The sequence below is a fragment of the Megascapheus bottae genome, chromosome 1, assembly GCF_031878675.1.
Source record: "Megascapheus bottae isolate mThoBot1 chromosome 1, mThoBot2.hap1, whole genome shotgun sequence".
Taxonomy (NCBI): Eukaryota; Metazoa; Chordata; class Mammalia; order Rodentia; family Geomyidae; genus Megascapheus; species Megascapheus bottae.
This window is the reverse complement of record NC_143509.1, coordinates 32,594,736-32,622,214: the sequence shown is the minus strand read 5'-3', so window position 1 is coordinate 32,622,214 and position 27,479 is coordinate 32,594,736. Positions and strand designations below refer to the sequence as shown.

The window sequence follows — 27,479 nt, the reverse complement described above, 5'->3', positions numbered from 1 at the left end:
ATGGAAAAGTGAGAGGACAAAGGAGATACACATGGACATAAACAACCTGAAGATCTTTAGAAGCTTATTAGGAGGTTGAGATCTCAGATTTGTGGTTTGAAACCAGGCCTGGCAGAAAAGTCCATGCAAGGGCCAGGAGTGTGGCCTGGTGATAGAGTGCTTGCCTCTAGCATGCACGAAGACCTGGGTTTGATTTCTTGGTACCACATCTACATAGAAAAAGCCAGAAATGGTACTGTGGCTCATGTGGTAAAGCTCTAGCCTTGAGAAAGCCCAAGGACAGTGCTCAGGCCCTGAGTTCAAGGCCCAGGACTCGCAAAAAAAAAAAAAAGAAAAGTCCATATGATATGAAACTCTTCTCTCTAATTAACCACCCATAATCTGGAAATGAGGCTGTGGCGCAAGCAGGAGACACTCTGACACTCTACTACTTGAGCCTCAAAAGCTCAAGTGAAAGAAAGGGCTAAGGAAAAGCATGAGGCCTTGAGTTCAAGTGCCAGTACTGACACAAACACATCTTTAGCTTTATGATATACATCAACAATGCTGACACATGCACACTAGACATTTAGATAAATAAATGAAGTGTTATTTTTGGGGGAGTGGGAAATAGGGTTAGTCAAAATAGGTGGTGGGGTTTGGGTTTAAGCTGGACTTAGAAAGCTAGATATTTCTGGACTTATGCAGACCCAGTCCGAAACTAAAGGAATAGGTGACAAAAAAATCTTCAACTGTGTGTGCTACAATCATAATAAATAGTAGATTATAGCACCTCATTTGTAAAACTGTTACTGCACAATGTGCTGTCAGTTGAAGGAAAGGTAAAATACACACTATGTGGAGATCCTCACAGGTGGTAAGGAAAGGATCCTTACTTCAAAGCTATTATTGAGAGTGGCTAAAACTAATTATAGACCTAAATTGAATTCACCTAGCAAGGATGAGAATAGCCTAGAGCAATTACCTACCATTTTCAGATAACCCACAGAATCCTCCCTACATTTTAAAGATGTATATAATCATTGATAATGCTCATCTAAACCTGTTGAAAGTTTGTTAAATACTGATATTCAGAGGAAGCAGGTGAAGTGGTCTGCCTCATCAAATAATAAATCTGTACATGCTCATGATGAAAATGGTGACATCAGTCTATTAATCAAAGAATTGCTGAGTTGAAACTGGCAATAATATTTCCTAAACCCTTGCAGTTATGGGCGGGGGACAACCTTCTAGGGGACTAAATGTTTATTCTGTGTTCATGAGGCATTCAGGAGTATAGAGTTTTCACAGAGCTCTCATTGCCAATTTACGATGACTAATGCTCTTCTGAGATAAGAAAATGTTAATTTAGAAAGCCAGCAAATTGTTGATCCAGTCTTCCTGAAAAGCATATTTACGATCAAAATGAAAAATATAGGGGGGTTCTCTGTGCTTAAGTCTGCTTAACTACAAATGGATGGAAATACTAATTTTTCATAATGCACACAAAGAGCACAAAACTAGCATCACTGACACTGCTAGCTAATGGACAGTTTTTTAGCATCTAAAAGTTTGGGAAAATAAGATTTGATGGGATATTTTCATAATTTATATACCCACCATAAAAACACCAAAAGAAGATACAAAGGAAGCTATCATACAAAAAAAAGATTTTAAAAAAAGATATAAAAGGGAGGTACATTGCAAGCCAAATATTTGAAAAGTGTATTATCTTCCAAGATTTTATCATCTTAAGTAATAGATTTTACGTTCCAACTTTCAAGGATGAGATCACCTGAAAACACAAATCCTGGCAACAGCTCATATAGTGCTACATAAACCATGCCTGCTGAATTGAGGGTGTTTGAGTAACAAAGCCCCACTGTGTCAAAACAGACACATAATCCAACAGTTCATACCATTGGGTGCTTGTTTTGGTCTTTCATAACAACAACTATATATATACGTATACGATGTATATGTATATGTATATATATCCCTTTGGTGTCATAGGACTTATTGCAACTTCAAGTATGATAGATTGTTTCCTTTTATTTTGTTTTTACTTAGGTGGGGGTGGTACCAATGCTAGGGCTTGAACTCAGCATCAAGTTCTCCCTTAGCTTTTTCGCTCAAGGCTGGCACTCTACCACTTTAGTGGTAGAGTGTTTGCTGGTTAATTGCAGGAAAGAGGTGTAATACACTTAACTGCCAACTGATCTTAAAGTGTGACTCAGATCTCATCCTTCTGATAAGATAGGATTTACAAGCATAGGAGAAGCCATGCCAAGCTCATTTTGTTTTGTTAAATGTTCTTGGTCTTGAGATAACCTATAGCCCAGGCTATTTTTGAACTTGAGATTCTCCACCATTCCTAGTGTTAGAATTCCAGGTGTGTATTACCCAAAGCAGCTTATAGAATAGTTTTCAACTGGAATATCTCAATAGGGGAGCAAAGTTTGGCATGCTGAAAACTTGTCTTTCAATGGGACACAAAATTAAAAGAAAAAGAACTTGGTTATTTCAAATTTTTAACCAACAATGGTAAAAGAATTTAAGTGAGCTAGATTCTTCAAGAGGCAATAAAACAGTGCAATTTTAGTATTGTCTTCTGGTGAGTTTTTACATGATGTCTGAAATTATGATGCATTAGCCTCAGGAGAAAACATTAAAGCGTGTTCATGTACAACATGTCATTTCCTGAGAGAATTAACTACTGCCTTCATTCTTTACAGCCCAAGTCTGTTGTATGTTTTTCTTTCCACAAAACATTCACACTTCTTACATTAAAATCTATACATTGTCTACAAATTTGCGAGAAGACTTTACACATTGTCTCAATATTTTATGTCTTCAGTAATGTCTGAAGCAAGGATGAGATGCCGCATTCATGGTAGGGGGAAAGATGAATAATAAAATCATCAGCGTACAAATGATTTTTTAATTAGGTTTTAATCTGTGTGTTTAGGGAAGCTATTTCTGCATGAATTCCACAGTGATAATTTTTATCTTGGTGCCACAGCTGCAGTCACTAATGGCGGATGCCATGGACACCCTTGAAGGAAAGAGGAGCGATGAGGAGCGTGTCTGGAATACAATCCAAAAGGTAAAACTTGGAGTGCCAGGAAACAGACAAAAAGGCAGGGTGTTCTCAAAGAAAATGTCCACCTGGGTCAAATCTGTTTAGAAGTTTTTTGGTTTTGGGATTTTTGATTGTTTGTTTGTTTTAATGGAAGCTCTTCAGGATGCTTTCTGTTTACTTTTCTTTCTTTGTTTCCACATCTTTCTCTCCCTCCCTCCCTCAAATATGGATGTTTTGAATCTCCTCCCTCAGGTCTGCTTCCTTGCCAGCAGACTGTGGTCATATGCTTTCACAATTCTTCCTCACGATCACTCTCATTTTCATACTCTGTTGAAATAATCAGCTTCTTCGTTATTTATAACGATCATCTGTAAAGGTTTTCCACTTTCATTTTAGCCCACTTCCCCAACTCCTTCCCCCATTCTCCTCACTTGAGGACTGATGACTGCATTTCACTGAGAGACAAAGGAATCGTGGTGTGGGTGTCTTGGTGGAAGAGGATACTGTGGTAGTTAAAGGAGCATTACCTCGTTGGTCACTGGAGTTTAAGTGCAAAAGACAATGAGAATCACATGGCCTCAAACACTGAGGCAACTTGCATGACTCTAAGGGGCTCTGTGAAAATGAAAGACTCAGCACTAATGGGTCTCCAGCCCAGCTCAGTGTAGTAAATTCAGATCTGTCTACTCTTCATCAGCCTCCTCTTGTCACTTGTAAGGACCCACAAGGGTCCCTGGAAGACGTAAGAGGACCAGAGCAAAGGACGCTTTCACTGTAAGCAACAATGGCCAGCCTGAAGGGTTCCGGTGCATCTACAGAAGCAGCCATCTTCCAGACAACTCAGAAGTCCTATAATATACCCAGAAAGCCAACAGGACTCAGCAAATAAATGCTGGATATCTGTTGTCCTAGGAAGGACCTTAAGTGTTTGGGAGACACAGCCAGGGACAGGATGAGGAGCCACACCATCTGGACAGATTCCGAAACGTTTACTGAGTACAACAACAAAAGCAGATTCTCAGTGACCTATAGAAACAGACTGAAAGAATAGCCTGGTCTAGGAGATCAGAAAAGCCATTTCTGAGAACATGCTATTTGCACAGTACTTAAAGGATTGGAGGTAGCTATACAGGTGAAGGGAGAGATTTCCAAAGGAAAAAGGCTGCACCAAGAATGAAAAGAAAATGTGTCACATAGAAAACTTGCCAAATGAAGAAAAAGAAGAAGGGGGAGGAGGAGGGGGAGGAGGAGGAGGAGGAAGAGGAGGAGGAAAAAAAGAAGAAGAGGAAGGAGTGGAGGAGGAAGAAGAGGAAGAAGGGGAGGAGGAAGTGTTGGAGGAGGAAGAGGAAGAAAAGAGGCTATTTCTAAATGAACTACAGAGGCAAGAGAAGTCAAATCAGAGAGACTTTTGAAGTGAGTTAAGGGTTTAGAATGTTACTCCGCATATTTATCTAGAAAATGTTTTTTCATCTATTTTTTATTGTAGTTAATAGAGGTGCTACAGTTATATTCGCCCGATAAAAGGATCATTACTTCACACACATTGATACCCCTTCTCATGCTTTTGTCCCTATTTCCCTCCCCCCACTGCCTCCCCTCATCTTGTTTTTCCCTCTTCCCTTTCCTATTTCAAATAAACAAGTAAATGTATATACAATATACCAGATTACAAGGTAAGATACTGTAACAATATGAGAATAACCAAGGGGCGACAAAAGAGATGAGAAATAACATAGTACAGTAAGAACAACAGTCACATATTATATAGCTCTTGTAGAAAATGGTTTTTAAGACAGTTTTAGTCCTGTGGCACAAACAGGTTGAAGAGCTACAGAAATGCAGGGTGATGGTCGTTCAGGGATGTAGCTAAGGTGGCTTGCTCTAGAGTGACAGCACAGTAGAGCAATGCAGACAGCTACGAGAAATATTCAAGAGGACACGGCTGTCCCCACATTTAGTGCTGGGACTTGGGAGGCAGGAAAACAGGCAAAGTGAAAAATGGAACCAAGATATTTTCTGGAAAAATTAGTCAAGGGGTAGGGAGTTGTTTGCTGGTGCTATTTAGTAGGAAAGAAACTGTCACAGGTACAGCTTGTGGTTAAGAATAAAAACTCTTAGGGGGTGGGGGGAGGGAAATGGGGACAAAAACATGAGAAAGGGTAGCAATGTTTGTGAAGTAATGCATCGTCTATCTGGTGAATATAAGGTAACCCTTCTATTAATTGCAATAAAAATATATTAAAAACAAATCAAAACAAAGAATATAAACCCTTTTACAGAGAGCAGCCAGGAGACAGAAGCTATACCTGATAGTGGAATGAAAAAAAAATGAATAGAAAGGATGGTTAACTAAGGTAACTAAAGATATGAAGGGCTGGGAATTTGGCATAGTGGCAGAGTGCTTGCCTAGCAAGCACGAAGATCCAAGTTCAATTCCTCAGTACCACATACATAGAAAAAAAAGCCAGAAGTAGTGCTGTGGTTCAAGTGGTAGAGCTCCAGCCTTGAGAAAGCCCAAGAACAGTAGTCAAGCCCTGAGTTCAAGCCCCAGGACTGGCAAAAAAATAAAGATGTGAAGGAATAAAAGGAAGTTAAAGGTTAAAGTTATGAAGAATGTCTTCCAAGAACACAAATAACAAGCAAGATGCTGGAATGGCCAAAAACATAGACTCTTAGAGCTGAAGCCCAGGAGCTTCCTGGCAGGTATCACTCAGCCGCTCCCGAGACTCTTCACTCAGAGGAGGAGGTGTGCGGCAGGAATACAGGTTTCTGAGCACACAGATCACTAAGCCACTGATGGGGATTAAGGGGAGGAAGAATGGCCATGGATGCGTTTTGTAACTTTTGGAAAAGCTAGCTTCAGCCCCTACTGCAGAAAACAATGTATGTTTCTGAATTGAAGTAGGTTTTCTTTAGAGAGGCTTACAGCCACTTCCCAGCAAACAGAAATAAATAGGAAGCAGAGAGAACAGGGGAAGTCTTTTCTTCCTCCTTTTTTTACAAAGACTAAGGGGTGGCAAAATGGAAAGGGACCTTACAGAAGGCTAGGCCAGTGTCATAACCCACAACAGAAAGTGGGTTTGAACTGAGAGACTGTAGGTTCATAATTGGCACAAGTTTAGAGGCTGGCAAGACATCCATGAGGAGTTTCTTTAAAAAAGGATTGAAGTAGGGGTGGCATGGAGACTGAGTGGCTATAATGATTCCTTAGTCACTAGCCAGTTGGTATTGGTGACATTATTTGATGGTGACATCACTGAGAAAGAGTGTATAAGGTTGGAAGAGAAGAACTTGGTGAACATTTGAAAGTTAGGAAGAGAAGCCCACAGATGAGACCAAGAAAGACCAATAGCCATCAAGTCAACCCAGTGCTAAAGATATCAAGCAATGAATCAAATCTACTTTGGGGCTATAGAAATAATTGTTTGGATGGCCGGTCACAGTGGCTCATGCCTGTAATCCTAGCTACTCAGGAGACTGAGATCTGAGGATCAAGGTTCAAAGCCAGCCTTGGTACTAAAGCCTGTGAAACTATTATCTCCACTTAACCACCAGAAAACTGGGAGTGGTGTTGTGGCTCAAGGGGTAGGGCAGTAGCCTTGAACTGAAGACCCCAGGAACAATGCCCACACCCAGAGTTCAAGTCCCACGAATGACCACAAAACAGAAAGAATTGTTTGGGGCAGAGGGCAGCAAGCCACGATCTGCAGGTCATCTCCAGCATACCCACCTGCTGTTATAAATAAATTTAATTGATATAGCCATGCCACTCATTTACAGGTTGTCTAGATGTACTTGACCCAGTTTAGTAATTAACCAGCTATAATGACTCACAAACTCTGAAATATTTACTATCTAGTGCTATAGAGGAAAAGATGGCCTCATTCATCCTGAAAGTATATGTATTTGTATAGTAAATATTTGTATTTTTAAAAATCTAAGAGATACCAGAGCAGCAGTCCAATTATTAAGTTCTGGGAACCAGCCAGAAAAGGTGGAATAAGAGAGATGGACATCTGTCAACATCCTACAAATAGCTACTCACTCCACCTGACTCTCAGCCTGTGCAATTGGTGGAATGTTCCTAGAAGCACTTAGCCTATTCTCCCTTATTCTAGTTATCTATTGCCATGGAGTCATTGTAAATGCTCTAGCTGGAAGCATAAATCATTGTAAATGCTTTGGTTGGAATCAACTTTTTAATACTACCTCTGGTATCTATAATTTGGCCAGATTTTTCCACAAGTGGTTCTTGAGGTTTCTGTGGAATGGCTAGAGTCCTGGGAAGACTAAAACGATCCACCCTCCAAGATGGCTGACTCACAGACACTATAAGCAGAGGCCTGTGACTTGATTGCCTAATATAAAAGCTCTCTGTATGGCTTAGGTTTCCAATTGCACCACTGCTGGGGTGTCATGAAGCCCTGTTTCACAACAGAAAGGAAGGAGAAACCATTCATCTTCTTAAAAGCTAGGCTCAGAACTGGTGTGGCCATTTCCAATGTATTCTGGTGAACAACGCAGTCATGAGTCAAACTAGACCCAAAGGGCTGGAAGAATAAGTCACACTATCAAGAGAAAATGTGCCATGTGCACTTGTCAATGGGCTGAGATGATGCAGCCATCTTAAAGAGGAGATACTGCAAAGGATGACTCGGTGCCTGGGTCTGGGAAACATACCTGGGAGAAGCAGACATTCAGAGAATGGTAAAGTCAAGGCCCCTGTGGCCTCCAAGGTACTGTGCAGCCCAGGCCTCTGTACTCAACCTGGGATGTCTACAGTAACTCTCAAGCATCCAGTCTCTTCAAATTAAAAGCCCTGGTAATGAATCATAGCTTTCTAAAGGGAAGCTCCGAGAGGTCTTGAGGAAGATGTGACTCTACAAACCATGACCCTGTCACTTTCAGACAATGCAGTAGCAAGTAATTTCCTTTTACTACTATAGAGTTAATTTGGGGCAGCACTATATAAAGATATATATATATATATTTAAGAAAAAACTAATTGTACAAGTTATGCTGTGTTCTGAGCTCACTTAAAGTAGATACCAGAGTCACTATCTCTGAGATCTATTATCTGTAATAGAAACAGCTGTTATACCTAATGAAAGCACTGGAAATTTTCATGTGAAACAGCAGAATTATCTCAGAAGCTCCTGGTGCCACATAGTTAAGGGTTCTCTCAGAGTCCCCACTACCTAGTCCAATTTTCTGCAGTCTACTCTGGGAGAGGTCCACAGGGGGAAAAGGACAATCAGAATGAAATCTTAGGAGAGCTGATCGCCTATCTGCATTGCTGTCTTCTGTGAAGTTTCTCTTAAAAACCCAGAAAGAAACAGCTGTGTTTTTCTTGATTCACCAGAATTAAAATATCTCCCTTTATAGAGTTTTAGAAAAGTGGTAGTGACTTTTGTTTGGCTTTGCAATATTTTTTATAGTCACTCAAGAAAGATATGTTCATGTGGGATTAGTGAGGCAGATACAAAAATAGTCAAATTATGGCCAAAAAATAAAAAGGTACATTTGTTTATATTGGAATAGCCATTGTATATTTCAGTAAAAATATCACACTCTGCTTAGTTTTATTCTAGAACAAACATATCTAATGAAGGACACCATTCTACCGGTCTTGTTGATTGTGCCTTCAGCTAAAATGTTCGGGCACCTATTCTGGGCTGGATACCATCCTAGATTTTGGAGATGTAGCATAAGAAAAAGCCATGTTCCCATAATGTTTGCCTCCTACCAACACAGACTGTGCACTACCTAAAGAAATACTAAAGTGTGGTATATGTCAATAAACATCATGGGAGAATGTAGCATGGTGGGAAAGTGGCAAGTGCCACATGAGAACTCACATAGATATCTGGTTTAGATACCTTCTAAATAAAAGACATGGCAAGTACAGAACCCCAAATGTGTCCTGTGTTTGCAAAGACATCAAGCACAGCAATATGGGCAGACTAGAATAAAAAAGGGTAAAACCCGGGTGCCAGAGGCTCACACCTGAAATCCTAGCTACTCAGGAGGCCAAGATCTGAGGATCAAGGTTCAGTTCCAGCCTGGACAGGAATGTCTGTGAAATTCTCATCTACAAAACTCCACCAAAAGAGCCAGAAGTATGAGATGTGACTTAAGTAGAGCTCAACCTTGAGCAAACCAAAAAACATCAGACAGTCCCTGAGTTTAAGCCTCAGGTCTGTCCTCCCCACCACCACCACCACCAAAAAGTTAACAAGAGGTGACAGAGGCATAGGCTTTTCAAAAGCTAAACACACTGTCAGCTACAAGGGTGAGGACAGGTTGAAGTGGCAAGGAAGGGGCAGGGAAATAAGTTAAAGGGTTAGTGTAATGATTCAGGAGAATAGTAACCACGGCCTGATCCTTAAACCAAATGTTAATGATGTGAGTTCAATTTCTATTCAGAAGGGAAAGGCGTATTTAGAGACAGGCCAGTATTGCAAGACAAGCAAACAAAAAGATTCCGAACTCATAATTGAGAGATAAATTAGGCCTGTCACACAGCTGGTCAAAAGCCACTTCCTTTCTCTGAGCCTCAGTTTTCTCATTTGTAAAAATGCCATGTTACAATCCAAGATTCTAAGTTCTTTCCCAGCTCTAAATGATTGTATCTTCTGAAAGACACAATCCAAATAAAACAATAAGAGCTAGTATTTACTGAATTTTTATAATGTGATATTTTCATATTTATTTTAATATGTACCAACTTACCTATCCCATTAGGTGAGATAGAAAGAAAAAGGGGGTAGCAATTTGCCTAAATTCATGCAGACAAGTAAATGAGGGAGCTAGGACTCATTTGACTTCAGAGCCCATTCTCTTTCTTGATAGAAGCTGGACATTTGTGTTCCCATGCTTGAGTGATGATCCTTGTTGAAAGATGGCTGAACATTCAAGCCTGAGGCCAATAAAGAATTAAGATGGCCTCCAAGCAAAGTAGAATTTGATTGCAAACTCAACTCGTTTGTCTTCAGGTCTCAAAATTAAGATCTTCCCTGCTGAGCCAGCAGGCCACTAAAGGAGTTTCAATGTATATCCTTGTGACATACTCTATAGGATCCTTCTTTGTTCCATTGTTTCCCACCTTAGATAAGCCCAATTTGAAAATCCCTGACTGCAAACCCACTGTCTGCCTTCTGAGAAACACAATATATCCCTCAGCATCTTCCTGACAGACTCTGAAATGTATTACTGAATCTTGGCCAGCACTGAAGTTCTCTGAGCCAGGCCTAAAGACAAATAGAAAAAGGGGTCTTCAATGGAGAGGGAAGAGGTGGACAGAGTTAGTCATAATAGTCAGGACCAGACAAATGAAGAGGTATGGACGGGGTTGGGAGAATGATAGAGGACATTGATTAATGTTCATTTAACTCACAAATTGACATCTTGGGTTGAAATCCCTTTGCACTACTACTTAAAGGGTGTGTGTGTGTGTGTGTGTGTGTGTGTGTGTGTGTGTGTGTGAAAAAGAGAGAGAAAGAGCGAGAGGGAAAGAGAAAGAGAGAGGGGGGGAAGGGAAGGGAAGGGAAGGGAAGGGTAAACTGGAACATGAACTGAGGTAAGGGGGGAGGTTGTTGATTTGTTTTGCATAAGGGAAAACAAAACAAAACTGGCCTTGAGTTGTTTTTTTTTTCTCAAGTCTGATGTTCTACTACCTGAGCCACAGCTTGACTTTGGTTTTTGTTTGTTTGTTTGTTTTGGGGGTTTTTTTGGTATTAACTGGAGTCTCATGGGGGCTGGGAGTCTGGCCTAGTGGTAGAGTGCTTGCCTAACATGCACGAAGATAGAAAAAAAGCTAAAAGTGGTACTGTGGCTCAAGTGGTAGAGATCTAGCCCTGAGAAGCTCAAGGACAGTGCTCAGGTCCTGAGTTCAAGGCCCAGAACTGGCAAAAAAAAGTTTCATGGACTTTCCTGCTCAGGTTGACTTCAAACCATAATCCTCATATCTTAGAGCCCTGAGCAGATAGGCTTACAGGATAAGCCACCGGCACCCAGTTTAAAAAGAAGAAGAAGAAGGAGAGGGAGAAGGAGAAGGGGAAGGGGAAGGGGAAAGGGATGGGGAAGAGGAAGAAGAAGAAAGAAGAAAGAAGAAGAAGAAGAAGAAGAAGAAGGAGAAGGAGAAGGAGAAGGAGAAGGAGAAGGAGAAGGAGAAGGAGAAGGAGAAGGAGAAGGAGAAGGAGAAGGAGAAGAAGAAGAAGAAGAAGAAGAAGAAGAAGAAGAAGAAGAAGAGGAAGAAGAGGAAGAAGAAGAAGAAGAAGAAGGAGAGGAAGTGGAACAGGAGGAGGAGGAGGACTGAAACACCTGTGCCATTAAGTCAGAATGCCTATTTCTTCTCTCCAAGAAGCAGACATTTATACACCATTGTCCACAACTCAGAAGAAAGACACTCATCCTTCATTTACAAAGGCTAAATATCATGCAAAAGATTGGAATTGCATCAGATTTAACATAGAAGATCAGTTTTGTTTTGCTCTGCCTCTAGATTGCTGCTTTAAGACTGGGAAGAAAGACTAAATATTGGTATCTTAAAAGCAATGAGAGGAATGCATTAACACGGAATCACAGGCCTGCAAATTTTCAGGACAAATTGCTTGTTTCGATTACCATCCAGTATAAATCCATCAAAACAATCAAGGAATTTACTTCATGCAGTAGATATGAGCATCTAAATCATCCACATGAACATTTTCAAAATTATTTACCAGTTTGAGTGTGTGTGCACATGCATGTGTGTGGGCATGCCCCACTTGCGCCATAGCTCCACTTTCTGGTTTTTTGGTAGTTAATTGGAGAAAAGAAAAAGAGCCTCATGGATTTTCCTTCCTGAGCTGACTTCTAATGACAATCCACAGATCTCAGCCTCCTGAGTAACTAGGATTACAGATGTGAGCCACTAGTATCTGGCTGAACATTATTTACCTTTACATGTCCTTTTTTAATCTCAAAGTCAGCAGGTATAGATAATACTCATGTTACCATACAGAAATCTTCATTACCACACTGATTGGTCTTTCCAATGAAAGTGTGAAAATTCTGTGTCACCGCAGCAACTCTGTTTTATGGAAGACAAATCACCATATAGGAAAATACAAATGTGGGAACCAGGGCAGCTGGATAGAGAAGGAGCAAGAAGAGCACATAAGGACCTATTTACTCTCCACATCAGCATTCAAACCTGACTCCTTCCAGAAACTCTTCAGAGTCAGATTGCATACACAGCACTATCTTTCATGGGCCAATCTTTTGGGCTGACTAGCATGGGACTGAGTTAGTACTTCGGTGTGGACTGCTGTCTTTTCAAGGATTCAGCAGCCTATAGCTCATTTGCAAAGCAGTTTCCCCTCCAGACCCACCCCACCACCACCACCCCCCCACCGCCTCCAGCAATCAGGCTTTTCCTGTGTGTCTTACTCTTTAAGGAGTCTTCCACGGATTTATTACAATTTCATTGTGAAGTTTGCAGCTTCTGGTTATGAACTTCCTCATTACCATATCCCCAAATTCCTTTACAGTGTGAGCTCCAGGCCCCAGCAGAGCAGCTCTGCCCACAGTGTGATGCAGATGGGGTAAGGAAATGGAAATGCCTTGCTTGCTCACCACACTGGAAGGAAAGGACATGCACTAAGGACAGACAGAGAGAGATGAGGTCAAAGGGCTGAGCAAGGAAGGCCAAGTGTCTGGAATAAGGCATTGGAACCCTTGGAATGAATTGTGTCTGGGACAATCTGGGGCTCCAGGTTAGTCCCTCTGGTGGAGGAGCCACTACCAAAGTCCTGAAAACTGGTAAAAAAAATAAAAATTATATATATATATATATATATATATGCAGCAAAGCCACCCTGGAGAGTGGAGAAAGCCAAGAGCATCATTCCATTCCAAACACTCCTGATCACCGGGCAATGGTTTAGATCTAGGTGATGAATTTCAATTAGTACTGGAGTAAGATCAATTAGTAATGGAGGTAAGATCAATTTCCCCTCCTTTTGACAACAAATACAAGATATCAGCTACTTACTAAGGGAAGCAGTAGATGTTAGCCCTGAGTTTCAAGAGCTGTAGTTGATGGAGGGCACAGCACCTTATTGTAGGAGCGTATGATAAAGGAGATCACTAAGAAAGACAGAGAGAAACAGGGGGTGCCAGGTCATGTCCCACAATGACCTTATGTCCACCCATCTACTAAGGCTTCTACCAGCTCCCAAAAACTGCTTAAGGATTACATTTTTTGAATAAGATTACCCATTGGGACCAAAGTTTCCACACATGGGCCTTTAGGAAACCCATCAAGATCTAAACTGTTGCATTTATTATACATTTCCTGTCTCTGCATTCGTCTATCACCACTTCCACCTGTGCCTGGCCTGGCCTCTGAGATGGGGCACCATGTCCTCCTCCTTTCTCAGCTGAAAACAGTGTCTTCTAAAACCTTGATGATTTGGCAAGAAATGTCTGCAGCAGAAGACCAATGACAGCATCACCCTCACCTAGGGAGCCTGGATCCAGGAAATTAGCCATTTTGAAACGGGTTTATCAAGGTGCAGACAAAGCTAATCTGCCATCGTACCTGTGGACCTAATAAAACACTGTTATCCAACACATGATCAAGCCTGTCTGGAGCTTGCTTTGGACAAACTATCAGAACAGGAACAAGCTATTGAGAATTTATTGTGAATAAATATGTTAATGGTGGTGACAAATATCAGTGATTATAATTACTCCCCCCCTCAGCCTGTTTGTTCCAGGTATTTGGTACAGACAACAGCAGTCACTGTTATCGCTCCTTTGAAAGATGAGAAGAAAGCTCTGGAGAATTAACCAGGAGGCAAACCCACACTTGTAATGTCAGGGTTTGGTCTTGAACTAGATTAGTTTGAAATGAAAGCTCTGTTAGTAGTCATCTGCTGGAACATTTGTATTAATCAGATGCGTAAGTCAGCAAAGCACCAACAACGCTGCCTCTCCTGAGCTCAGATTCTGTAAGAAGCCAATGAAAACAACTTGTGAGTCTGTTTTTGACAGTGAGTGAACAGAAACATCAGAGGCTGTGGAAGGCATCTTTCCCTGACTGTCACATCCTGCTGCCCTTGGAAACTGTTCCCAATCATGGCTGACGGGTCCCAGATGCCTGGCCAGATCTGTACCTTAACACCACAGCTCTCCCCTAAATTGCACTGCTTTATTGCCTCCCCTCAGATTTCTTCCTTTCAGGAAATACCATGTAAAATTCCTCTGTGTGTGTGTGTGTGTGTGTGAGAGAGAGAGAGAGAGAGAGAGAGAGAGAGAGAGAGAGAGAGAGAGAGAGAGAGAGAGAGAGACAGAGAGAGACAGAGAGAGACAGAGAGAGACAGAGACAGAGACAGAGAGATAGTGTACTGGGACTTAAACTCAGGCCTGGGTGCTGTCTCTGAACTTTTTAGCTCATGGCTTGTGTTCCACCAATTGAGCCACAGCTCCACTTCCACCTTTTTTTTTTATGGCTATGGTTAATTGGAGGCAAGAGTCTCAGAATGTCCTGCCTGAGATCCTCAGATCTCACATCCTAAATAGCTCTGGCTACAGGTGTGAGCCACCAGGTTCTGGTTGATTTGCTTTTCTAGGTTGTTACTGCCCTTTACCAACTTCAGAACTTCATGAACACAGCTTAGACATCTGGGCATTCCTATAGTATGCTTACTGTGGCTCTGAGTGTCACTGTTGAGTTATCTAAATTTGTATTCTGGGATATACCAGGCTTTCAAGAGAAACACAATTTTATAAATACACATTGTCATAACTTTAAAATTTTACTGTCACAAGCAAGAGGCTTCCTGCGGGATTTCAATGAAGATATTACATTCCTCCTCTGTGTTCTAAGCTTGCTCTCCATTTGACCCACTTTCAAACTAATGGAAGAGAGCAAACAGAAATTTTAAATGTTCGTATTATTTCAAACCTATGTGTCTGATCTTTGCAAATGCTTTTTAAAATGAATCTTTCATAAATTAAGTGCAGCAGGGCACTAGTGACCCACACCTATAATCCTAGCCATTCAGGAGGCTGAGATCTGAGGATCATGGTTCAAAGCCAGCCTGAGCATGAAAGTCTGTGAGTGTTTTATCTTCAATTAATCAGCAGAAAACTGGAAGTGGCACTGTGGCTCAGAATGGTAGAGCACTAACCTTAGCAAAACAGCTCAAGTACAGCATTCAGGTCCTGAGTTCAAGTCTTACAATGACAAAAAATAAAGTTGGGTGTAACCAGGATCTGATGGTTCATGCCTGAAATTCTAGCTACTCAGCAGGCTGAGATGTGAGGATCTCAGTTCAAAGCCACTCTGGGCAAGAGAGTTCTTAAGAACTTTATTTTCAGCGCCCAGGTCCTGAAGCCTCAGTACCAGCACACACACACACACATACACACACGCATACACACACACACACACACACACACACACACACACACACACACACAGTACTGATCAGAGACACAGGAGAACACATATCTCAAATGTATTTTGGATAGAACAGTACACTTGCAGTTTATGCTACAAGTGGGCTCCTTTAAATTATAGAAAGTGTGGGCCTGGAATGTGGCCTAGTGGTAGAATGCTTTCCTTGCATGCACAAAGCCCTGGGGGAAGTGGCACTGTGACTCAAGTGACAGAGCAAAGAGTGTCCAAAGACAGTGCCCAGACCCTGAGTTCAAGCCTCAGGACTGGAAAAAATAATAATAATAGTAAGTGTCTTGTTTGAGAGTCAACATTTTGTTTTATATACTTTTATACAGTTCATTTTATAATTCTTTTTAGTTCTTGTAAATAATAAGATAAAAGCTACTAGTGGCTCATACTTATAATCCTAACCACTCAGGAAGATGAGATCTGGAAATCATGGTTCCAACCAGCCCAGTCAGTCCCCAATTAAATACCAAAAAATAAAAATAAAAAAAGCCAGAAGTGATACTGCGGCTCAGCTTGTAGAGCACTAGCTTTAGGCAAATAAGCTCTGAAACAGTGCCCAGGCACTGAGTTCAAGCCCCCAAGATGCACCCCTCTCAAAAAATGAAACTGGGTAGATAGAGGAAACCAACAAAACAAAGATGGAACAGTAAAACAATAGAAATTACTAACCTGAACATTAAAGAAAATAGTCTGGGAGAAAATGAGCAAAGCCTTGGGAGCTGGGGAGAAGTGGAACATAACAACAAATATAATTGTGTCATTGGAGTTTCAGATAGAGAGTAAAAGTGAGCAGGGCTGGAAACATACTTAAAGAAATAAAGAAATCTTCCCCCATTTGACAAAAGATGTGAAATTATCAATTTGAGTAGTTGAATGAAATCTAAGCAGGAAAAAAAATCCAAGGAAAATTTTCATGAAGCTACATCAGAGTCAACGTTCTGAGATAAAGAATCTTGAAAACAGCAGAGAGAGAGAGAGTTGATGCATTCCTTACAAGAAAAACAGTTCAAGTGGCAGCTGCTCTTTCTTAAGAAAGGGTAGAAACCAAAAGCAAGTAGCCCAATATTTTTCAAGTACTCTAAGAAAACTTTCAACTCTGAGTGCTAGACCCAGTGGAAATATCTTTTAGGATTGAAAGGAAAATCAAGACATTCTCGGGTGAAGAAAAACTAAGAAAATATGTTGATGGCATATCTACCCTAAAATAGCAAAAGAAAATTCACTAAATAGAAAAAAAGGAGCAATAAAAGACTTCAAATTACAAAAACAAATGAGCACTAACAGTACAAGCAAAACTAGGAGTAAGAGCCATAAACTTGGCTTCTCTTCATTATGTTTCATGGTGCAAGCGAGAAAAATACCTTTGTGTATTGTGGTTTTCATTGTAAAGAAAATACTTAAGAATATTATAAATTAGTGCCAGGCACTGGTAGCTCATACCTGTAAGCTTCATCACTCAGAAGGCTGAGATCTGAAGATTGAAGTTTAAATTCAGCTGGAGCAGGAAAGTCTGTGAGACTAATCCTCTCAAGGTTAAGTCTTGAGCCACCTTGAGAGAAAATAAACAAACTCAGAGACAGTCCCCAGTCCCTAAGTTCAAGCCACAGTACCAACACCAAAGGAGAAAAAAAAAAACAATATTATAAATTCTGTACATCAACCAAACATGGGCTGCATATGACAAAGTATGTAGATACCTACAGCTGTATAAAAAGCTTCACCAAAAGAGAAGAGAAATAACATAGTACATTAAGAACACCAATACTGTATCTGACTTTGTTACCTAGTATATTATATATGTTTATTTGTTTATTTGAAATAGGAAAGGGAAGGGGAGAAGACAAGATGATTGGAAGGGGTTGGGGAGAGAGTAATGGGGACAAAAACAGAAGAGGGGGTATCAATGTGTAAGAAGTAACAAACCTACTATCTGGTGAATGTAACTGTAATCCCTCTATACATTACCTCGATAATAAAAAAAAATTTTAAAGCTTCTGGAGAAATCAAAATGTAATTCTGAAAAAGTGCCTAAGTGTCACAGAAAGGTCAGGAAAAGAAACCCTAAAATGAAAATCAAAGGAAACAAAAATACAAAGTGACAGAATCAGCTCTAACAAATCAACTATTATATTCAATTTAAATGACTTCACTATACCAATTAGAAGGCAGAGCCTGGGAAAAATTGATTTCTAAATATGGCCCTGAAGTATCTACTAAATGGCCTTGTGGTAACTAACAGGCAAGATAGTAGAATCTCTGAGAGGTGGGCTCTAGTGAAAGATCCTTGGTCGTTTGGGAGTTTGTCTTGGAATGAAATACTGGGGCATAGCCCCTAATTCTTTCTCTGTTTGGTTTTCTGGTAATTACATGAGGATTTTAGCATATACCTCCACTATGATGCACTATTGTACCATAGACCCCCAAACCATCAAGACCAATGAATCATGTACTGATATTGAGTCAAAATTAACTTTTTCTCTTTTACATTGATTTTCTCAGATATTTGTTAGAGTCAAAGAAAGCAATACTTCATGTCTACTTTCAATATAATGATTTGGCAATATTAGCCATAAATATGAAAAGATGCATCAAAAAAGCATTAATAAAAGGAAAGAATGGCCAATATCAAAACAAATAGAATATATATAAGATGGAGATAGGATTATTCCATCATTCTGTAAAAAGGACATAGCAACTCTAAACATATGTGTACAAATAACAAGATTTCAAAATATATGAAATAGCGGTAAGGCATAGTTCAAGTAGTACAGCAGGACCAGGAGAAAAATAGAATGTCTAAAAAAAAATGACATATAAAAGATCTTCATGGTATCGAGACTGTTCTTTATAGTACCAATGTATATGTCCTCTCCAAAATCCTGGCTATGGATTTCTATAGTTTTGCAGGGTGTTATCATTGATAGAAAGCCATATTGGCTATTCCTGTGTTTCTACTTTCTCGTGGATGTAAATGTACAATTACCTCAGAATGAAGACCTGGATATGATAATTCACACAGAACCTTCCAAATAAATTGCCCCCTTAATTGTGGCAAACTGAATTAGAAAATTCTATATACTAGATGGCTTGTAGACAACTGAAGTTTATTCCTCAGAGTCCCGGAGACTAAGAAGGGGGATGATGATGATGATGATGATGATGATGATAATGATGGCACAAGTAGATGTAATGTCCAGGAAAGACACAATATCCAGTTCAGATATGGGACCATTTTGCTGTGTCCTTACCTGCATGGAAGAAGACAAGCTAAGCTCCTGTGGGCCTTATTTTTTTTTTAAAGAAAAGTAGAAGAAAAATGTGGGAGGGGGTAACAATATTTAACAAGAAATATATTCATGGCCAGGAGTGTGGTCTAGTAGTAGAGTGCTCACCTACTGAAGCCGTGAGTTCAATTCCTCAATACTACATACACACAAAAAAAGCCAGAAATGGTGCTGTGGCTCAAGTGGTAGAGTGCTAGCTTTGAGAAAGCCCAAGGACAGTGCTCAAGCCCTGGTAACCATTTTTTTTATTTTTTATTATAATTAATAAAAGGGTTACATGATATTTGCCAGGTACATTAATTCACATACATTGATACCCTTTCACATGTCTTGGTACCCATTACCCTCCCCCCCACCCACCACCCACCACCCGTCTTGGTTTTCCCCCCTTCCCTATCAAATTTCAAATAACCTGGTGACCATTTTTAATGAGAGCTGACAATATAGTTTGCTACGGAGGTTTTAAGGTTTTTTTTGCATGCTTTTATAACATTTCAGGAATAAGTACCTGAGATTTTCATGTTGTGCAGTATACCAAATCTATTAAATGAGAAAAGAGAAACAAGGATTTGTCTATCAGCTTGCATACCAGCCAAGAAGAGTTAAAAGTGAACTGCTATATTGATAGCAGAAACAACTCTGTTTCAGAGACCAAGTTTATTTTAGAAATTAATTTCAAAGCTATTTGGAAACAATTATAATTCTAATAAGAATTTAAAATTCAAATAATTCTGGATGGTAAATATTTAAAAACATTTGCTCTGGAAACTAAGCTGGAACAGAGCACAGAAATTCCTAGTAGCAAATCACTTCAGTGAAGTGAAATGTCTTGTTTTTCTGAGAGGATTTTGGGCCGATCTGCTAATCACTAAAGACACACACTCTCATCCTGAAACCACAAAACCTAGTGCTCACTTCCCAAGTATTTGAATCTTATTGCTCAACGTTCTTCCTCCTAAAAACAAAATCTTTTTTGTTTAACCATAATTGAGGGGGGAGGAAGCATAAACCATGTGAGAGTGGTTCATGTCTGTCATCCTAACTACTCAAAAGGCTGACATAAGAGGACTGCAGTTCAAGGCCAGTTCATGCAGACAAATCAGGGAGACTCTTATCACCAATTAGCCACCAAAAAGCCAGAAATGGAGTTGTGGTTTAAGGAAGAAATCCTCAGCCTTAAACAAAAAAGCCAAGTAAGAGCTTGAGGCCCTAAGTTCAAGCCTCAGTATTGGCACGCACGCACACACACACACACACACACACACACACACACCCCACATACACATACCTATACAAACAATCCAATTCCAGAGGCATAGATATGCAACCAAGCCATATGAATATTCTTAATCCATTTAATCTAATGGGATGTTCCAAATTTAAATCCAGCCTGGATGTCCCTTCTCAAGGTAATTCCTCATCTGTGCATGTTTGTGGCTGCCTTCTTGCATCATTATTGGTACATCACTCTAGTTCCAAGGTAAACATGAAGTCTGTGCATGGGCTTCAACCCCACAGGGCCCTCTACTCAGTGAGAAAGGTGTATAGTTTGAAGTGCCAAAGTCCTATTTTAGAAGAAAGCAAGACAGTATGTGAGCTTCTGCTTCACTTTATGACCTGTAATATCATTTGCTAGACTCATTCCTACAACACAGACTGGGCACCTGAATGACAGGGTTTAAAGTCTGGTGATACTGAAGGCAGGAGGCTGAGATCCAAGTATCTCCTGGGTTGACTCCTGCTGATGTGGGAGGAAGATTCTTTCACATGCTCTGCTCCCCTTGCTGTGCTTGGAGGACCATGTTGATGGTGCCTTGGCTCCTTAGGAACATCTGCCCAGCCTCTGCCTCCACCCCTAGTGGTCCCCAATCTCTCCTTTTAATAAAGATACCAGTCACTTTGGGGGAGAATGGGCTCAACCTGACTTGACTACTTGAGTAAAAGATCCTATCTGAAGATAAATTGCATTATAATGTACTTGGGCAACAGTAGATTTTAGGATACCAAGCCAGGCACTGGTGGTTCACATCTATAATCCTAACTAGTTGGGAAGCTAAGATCTGAGACAGGATGGAAGCCAACCTAGACAGACAAATCCATGAGACGATCACCTCTAATTAATCAGTAAAAAGCCAGAAATAGAGCTGTGGCTCAAGTGATAGAGCATCAACCTTGAGAAAAAGAAATACTTAAGAGATTGTTCTAGACATGTGAAAGGGTATCAATGTATGTGAATTAATGCACCTTCTATCTGGCAAATATCATGTAACCCTTCTATTAATTACAATAAAAATATATGAAAAAAAATTTTAAAAATTAAAAAAAGATTGTTCTACTAAGTGAGACTAGAGGACTTTTAGGAGCCTATAACAGTACCTTAATATTGGGGATGTGTCCAGGAGGGGTCACTACTACACTATTGGTGGGAGTGCAAACTCGTTCAACCACTATAGAAAGCAGTATGGCAATTCCTCAAAAGACTAAACATAGAGCGCCCCTATGACCCAGCAATTCCACTACTTGGCATTTACCCAATCATCCAGAAACAGGGACATACTAAATTCACAGGCACAATGATGTTCATTGCAGCACTATTTACCATAGCAAAGATATGGAACCAACCCACATGTCCCTCAGTTGATGAGTGGATCAACAAGATGTGATATTTATACACAATGGAATTCTATGCTGTCAGAAAGAACAACATTGCCCCATTTGTAAGGAAATGGAAAGACTTAGAAAAAAGTCATACTAAGTGAAGTAAGCCAGACTCAAAGGAACATATGCTCAATGGTTTCCCTTATTTGTCATAATCAGTAGAAACCTTGGGTTCTCCTAGCAGAGACTCACAATAAAACAGAACCTAGATATATAAGGCCATATAGTATGATGCTAAATGAAAGGAGCTCCAGGATATAGTTGTTGTCCTTAATGTACTATGTTATCTCTCATCTCTTTTGCTGTCCCTTGGTTATGTCATATTGTTACAGTATTTCACGTTGTTATCTGATATATTGTATATATGCGTATTCGGTTATTTGAAGTTGGATAGGGAAGGGAGGAAAACAAGATGAGGGGCAAGGATGGGGGGAGGGAAATGAGGACTAAGACACTAGAAAGGGTTTCAATGTATGTGAAATAATGCACCTTCTGTCTGGTCAAAATAATGTAAGCCTTGTATTAATTACAATTAAAATGTATGAAAAAAACCAACAACAATGGTGTCTGAGTTCAAATTAGAAGACTAAGAAACTGATTGATGACAATATCTTTACACTATGATGTGACTTGGGCATATCAGAACCTAAGACATTCAGTTCCCTGTCATCAGCAGCAGTCCTCACACTCTCAGAAAGTCCTCAAGCACCATGTCCTCATCATTGTGACAGCCAGCCAGCTTTGGCTCTTACATACATTAGAAAATATCACCTGCCCATTTTCCAAATGGACATATTAGACCCCAAATGACCAAGTTACCTATCTGATACAGCCAAGCAAGTAGAGTCTAACAACGCCTCTCGGGTAAAAACCCGATCATTTTCCTGCTTTACATACTTTATGTATTTCTTTGTTTTATTTTTCCTAGGGGCTTTATAGCAATTTCTTTCATTTCCAATCTGTCCTTTTTAGTCCTACAAATCTATTTTTCTCTTCTATCAGTATGTTATTTCTTTTCCTGATTAAAAACAAAAGAGAAGAAACTTTACTAAAAACATGTTGTAGATCTCCAACACTTCAGTAAGTACAGAAGCTAAATCTAACTTACTTAACTGCGTATTGGGTAGTTCAGCTAATGGTGTAATCTAAGGGAATGGCCTCTGATCTGAAAATGTAGGTGCTCATTCACCGTACTTAGGCCTGGATGGCTAAGATCTGAGGAAAGTACCTGTTATGGAATTTTATGACTTGGCTGGACCCCGAGCATCACGAAGGTCAGCCATCCCTCTCTAGAATCAAATGTTGATATGAACTCAAACTCGGAAAGGCCAAGTGACTGCTCTGGCTCACATGCTAATTTTTCTTCTGACTCTTCACCTAGAGTCCATTAACCTCCAGATGTTTCAAGAATGTAGCCAACTTGTTGCTGGCCTCAGAGTCTCAAAGCTAAGACATCATAATAGAATGGTAGGGTATTATGGTAGTAACACTATGAATTAGGAATTCATTTATAAAGGCAAAAAAAACTTTCTGAGAAACTTTCTTATATATGCTGATACTAGAGTTTGAACTCAGGGCCTAATGAATGTCCCTGAGATTTTTACTCAAGACGGATGCTTTAGGGCCGGCAGTTTTGCCTAGTGGTAGAGTGCTTGCCTAGCATGCGTGAAGACCCGGGTTCAATTCCTCGGTACCACATCAGTAGCAAAAAGCCAGAAGTGGTGCTGTGGTTTAAGTGGTAGACCCTTGAGAAAATCCAGGGACAGTGCTCAGGCCCTGAGCCCAAGCCCAGGACTGGCAAAAAAAAAAAAAGACTGATGCTTTACTGCTTGAACCAAAAGTTCTACTTGGTGTTTTGTGGTTAAGTGGAGATGAGAATCTCATGGACTTTTCCTCTTGAGGCTGACTTCAAACTGAGATTTTTCAGATCTCCACCTCTTGAGTAGCTAGGATGACAGACATGAGCCACCCACACTCAGTTACCCAGAAGAGTTCAGAGGATGCCACATTGAGTGTAGACAAGCATACCATGTGCCAATAACTGAGAGGCTTCCTAATTGCAAAAGCAATGGACTGGTGCCAGACAGAGCTAGAGGACCAAGTAAAGAGGTCTCACCCACATCTGGATAGGCCATGGAAGAGTTCAGGAATATTAAGGCAAGGATGCATCTAACTTCTACTTTAAAGTGATTATTCCATTGTCATCACAAGGTAGACAGATATGTAGGTAGACCAGAAGAATGTGCATATATGGAGAGACCTCCTGCTTTCATCTAGCAGGCCTTTTTTGCAATATTTCTCCACTGTTTGTTTCATTTGTCTGTCTGTATACCAGTCCTGGATTTTGACCTTAGGGCCTGGCACTGTCCCAGAGCTTTTTTGCTTAAGGCTATCCTGCACCACTTGAACTACAGCTACCCTTCTGGTCTTCTCATGATTAACTGAATCTCACAGCTATTCTTTCCCAGCCTGGATTTGAACTGCAATCCTAAACTCTCAGCCTCCAGATGAGTAGCTCAGATTACAGGTGTGAGCTATGGGCTCCTGGCTTTTCTCTTCTTTTTTTCTTTTCTTTTTTTGAGACAGGGTCTTTGTCATCCAAATTGGCTTCAAACTCAACAGTCCTTTTGCCTCAACCTCCCAAAGTGTTATTATAGCTCTTGTCTCTTTGTTGCTGAAAGGCAACTCAGCTAGTCAATGTTGCTATTACTAAAACCAGCAGCCGTTTAATATTTTAAATAATTATTTTTCTGTCTCATTTAAGAAAGTTATGTTTGTCACATTAGGGCTATAATATCAGATTGGATTTGGGCTTGTTGCAAACATTCTCATTGTAAAGAGCTTTGATTTAAATGACACACTTCCAGTGTATATGACAAGAATGAGTCATCAACTCAACTATCAAAACAATGGTAAAGTGTCATCCTTCAGGTTCGTGCTGACTACTCTCTGCTAATTTTTTGCTTTTAAGTTTGGTGAAAACATAGTTAGGTAAGGGCTTAGAACCCACAGGACACTGCATCAACTTCATGGCAGGAGAGTTTCAGTGATACATGCAATGATGTCACCAATGTGAATCTGTGCTCAGACAAATTCACTTGATGTAATTTTAAAAGGTTATCCAGCTGGGTGGTAGTGACTCACCCCTGTAATCCTGGCTTCTCAGCAGGGTGACCTCCAAAGTCAGCTGATGCAGGAAAATCAGTGAGACTCTTATCTCCAATTAATGAAAAAATGCCAAAAGTAGGCCTGTGGCTCAAGTGGGAGAGCAACTAGCCTTGGGTACAAAAACTCAGGGACAGTGCCCAGGCCCAGAGTACAAGCCCCATGACCAGCCAAAAGAAAAGGCTTATCACACTGAGCACTGGTCACTCACACCTGTAATCCTAACTACTCAAGTAGCTGAGATATGAGGATCAGGACTCAAAGTTAGCCTGGGAAGTCTAGGAAACTGCAATTAACCAGCAAAAGGCCAGAAATGGAAGAATGGCTCAAGTAGTGGAATGCCAAATTTGAGCACAAAAGCTAAAGGACATCATCCAAGCCCTGAGTTCACAGCCCAGGACTGGCAATCACATGCACACATGTACATCCATTTGAGCACGTGCACACACACACACACACACACACACACACACACACACACACACACACACACGACATGCACATGGTGTTTTGGTGTATAAACGTCATCTTGTTTTCTTAAGGGACTCAACGCCTGCTATACAGTGCAGGATATACATGAGTGCTACTATCTATTATTCTCATTTTGAGAATAATCTTAATCTTTTGGATGTTTCTCTGAATGATAAACAGCTTGGAAGTGGGATGGAAAATTGGAAAATTGATGTACTAAATGCTTTTATCTCAAGCAGAATGATATCTTGAACAGCAAGTACACCAGCTCTGAGCTAACTTTATGACAATTGCTCTATAGTGAAAGATATTAGAATACTATAATGTGCAGGTCTTAGAGTCAAGGTTAAGTATGAATTATTGTATCTACTGATTTCCACTGATGTAAATTTTTATAATTCTTTCAGACAAACAATATGCAATACACTCAAGCAACTGCCATTGAATAATTGTAGGTTTTTCTCTGCAAAAGAAGATAGTTTTATATTATTTAGAGAATTAATGTGTTCTAGGTATGCACTGGTGGCTACTCAGGAGGCTGAGATCTGAGGGTCACTGTTCAAAGAAGTCAGTTCAGGGAGAAAAGTCCATGATATTCTTAGCTCCAATTAACTAACAGAAAGCCAGAAGTAGAGCTGTGGCTTATTGTGGTAGGCAACAATATTGATCAAAACAGCTCAGGGATAGCACCCAGGCCCCTAAGTGCAAGCTCTAGCACTGACACTAACAAAAAGCATGCTAGTAATAGTCCCATTTTGGTGGTGACAAACTCCACTCTTACATATCCATTCCCTGTTCCTAAAAGAACAAGGGTGGGGGTTGAAACAGAAAGGGAAGAAGTTTTACTTTCTGTCTTGTCCACTTCTCCTCCAATGTAGACTTTTCTGTGTTTGCTTAATTTTAAATAAAATATCCAGAAAACCAACAATAGCTATTACAGATCTGTTCATCTCTTCCAGGTTGGACGAATTGAAGATTTTCTCTACCAATTAGAAGACAGTTTCTTAAAAACTAAAAAACTGAGAAATGCTCGAAGGCAAAAAACAAAAATGAAACGACTTCAAACCACACAGCAAAACTAGTCAGCAGGGAGCCAGCATTCTCACAACACATCTGAGGAAAGAGGCCAGCTGTGATGGGCTGGGTGACAAAAACCATCACCAAAGGAAAGAGGTGGCACTTCCCTTGGCTCATCTCTAGCAAAGACATTCTCTCCTTCATTAATCTCAACTGGCAGAAATAAATGTTCTCAGCCAGTTGACTTGACTCTTGCTCAAATGTGTCTTGTTTAGTTAAAGAGCTCATAAAATAACCATTTCTGCCTCTTCCACCTGCCTGGTTCTTTATGGTTGTCCAGGGTAAACCAGCTCTGCCCATTTGGATTTGGCATGTCTATAGATATGACTTTTGTTCCTGAGCAGGCTGGGAATTATTTACATGCCACAGGAAGACCTGACATTTAAAATCACAAAGCAGAAAACTTAGTTGCTTGATCCTTGTAGAGATGGTCATAGGGTAATATGGCTGATATCATTGGTTATATTATTAGTATTTCTCCAAGGGCTTCAACTTATGACCTCTAGTGTTTACACAGCTTGCTTGCATGGCTGGTGGTATATCACTTGAATCACACCTCCAGCCCAGTTTTTTTGCTAGTTAATTGAAGTTAAGGTCTCTAAGACTTTTCTCCTCAGGCTGGCTTCAAACTGTAATCCTCAAATCTCAGCCCCTTGAATATCTAAGGTTACATGCATGAGCCATCAGGTCCCAGCTAAAATCTAAATTCTTGTTAATGTGCCTCCTAAACTGCATTTTACCTATCTCTTAATAAACATAACACAGATTCATATACTTGACAAGGTAATTATAAACATCACCAAACAGATACTGGCAGCTTACACCTAAAATCCTACTTACTCGGGAAATTGAGATTTCAGGACCACCATTCAATGCCAGCCTGGGCAGAAAAGTCCACAAGACCTTTATCTCCAGTGAACAAGCAAAATGCCAGAAGTAGAGGTATGGCTCAAGTGGTGAGAGTTCTAGACTTGAACAGTGTCTAGGCCCTGAGACCAAACCCTAGTACCATCACACACACACACACACACACACACACACACACACACACACACACACACACATACACGCACATACACACACACAAGACTCCAATTCTCCAAGTCATGCCAACAAGGGGATTTGAAAACACACAAAATAGAAAACAATTTCTTAAATATCAGAAAAAAATAAGATCTCATAATACATTAATACCAACACAAAGGGGAAAAAAGGAGCAAAAAACATTGAAGTTTTTTTTTTTGTGAGAGAAGTTCAGCTTTAAACTCAAGGTCTTGCCTTTATCAAGCATTCAATCTACCAT

General features: G+C 40.3%; 1 protein-coding gene across 1 annotated transcript in view; it reads left to right on the top strand.

Moving 5' to 3' along the window:
• The window catches only part of Spata16 (spermatogenesis associated 16), a 228,129-nt gene extending 201,702 nt beyond the window's left edge, over positions 1 to 26,427 (top strand). The window contains exons 10-11 of the mRNA XM_090342277.1: positions 3,002 to 3,085; positions 26,059 to 26,427. Coding sequence (XP_090198403.1) covers positions 3,002 to 3,085; positions 26,059 to 26,181 — 207 coding nt within the window. The 3' untranslated portion in view covers positions 26,182 to 26,427. The remainder of the gene's footprint in view (positions 1 to 3,001; positions 3,086 to 26,058) is intronic.
• The last annotated feature ends 1,052 nt before the right edge of the window (positions 26,428 to 27,479 follow it).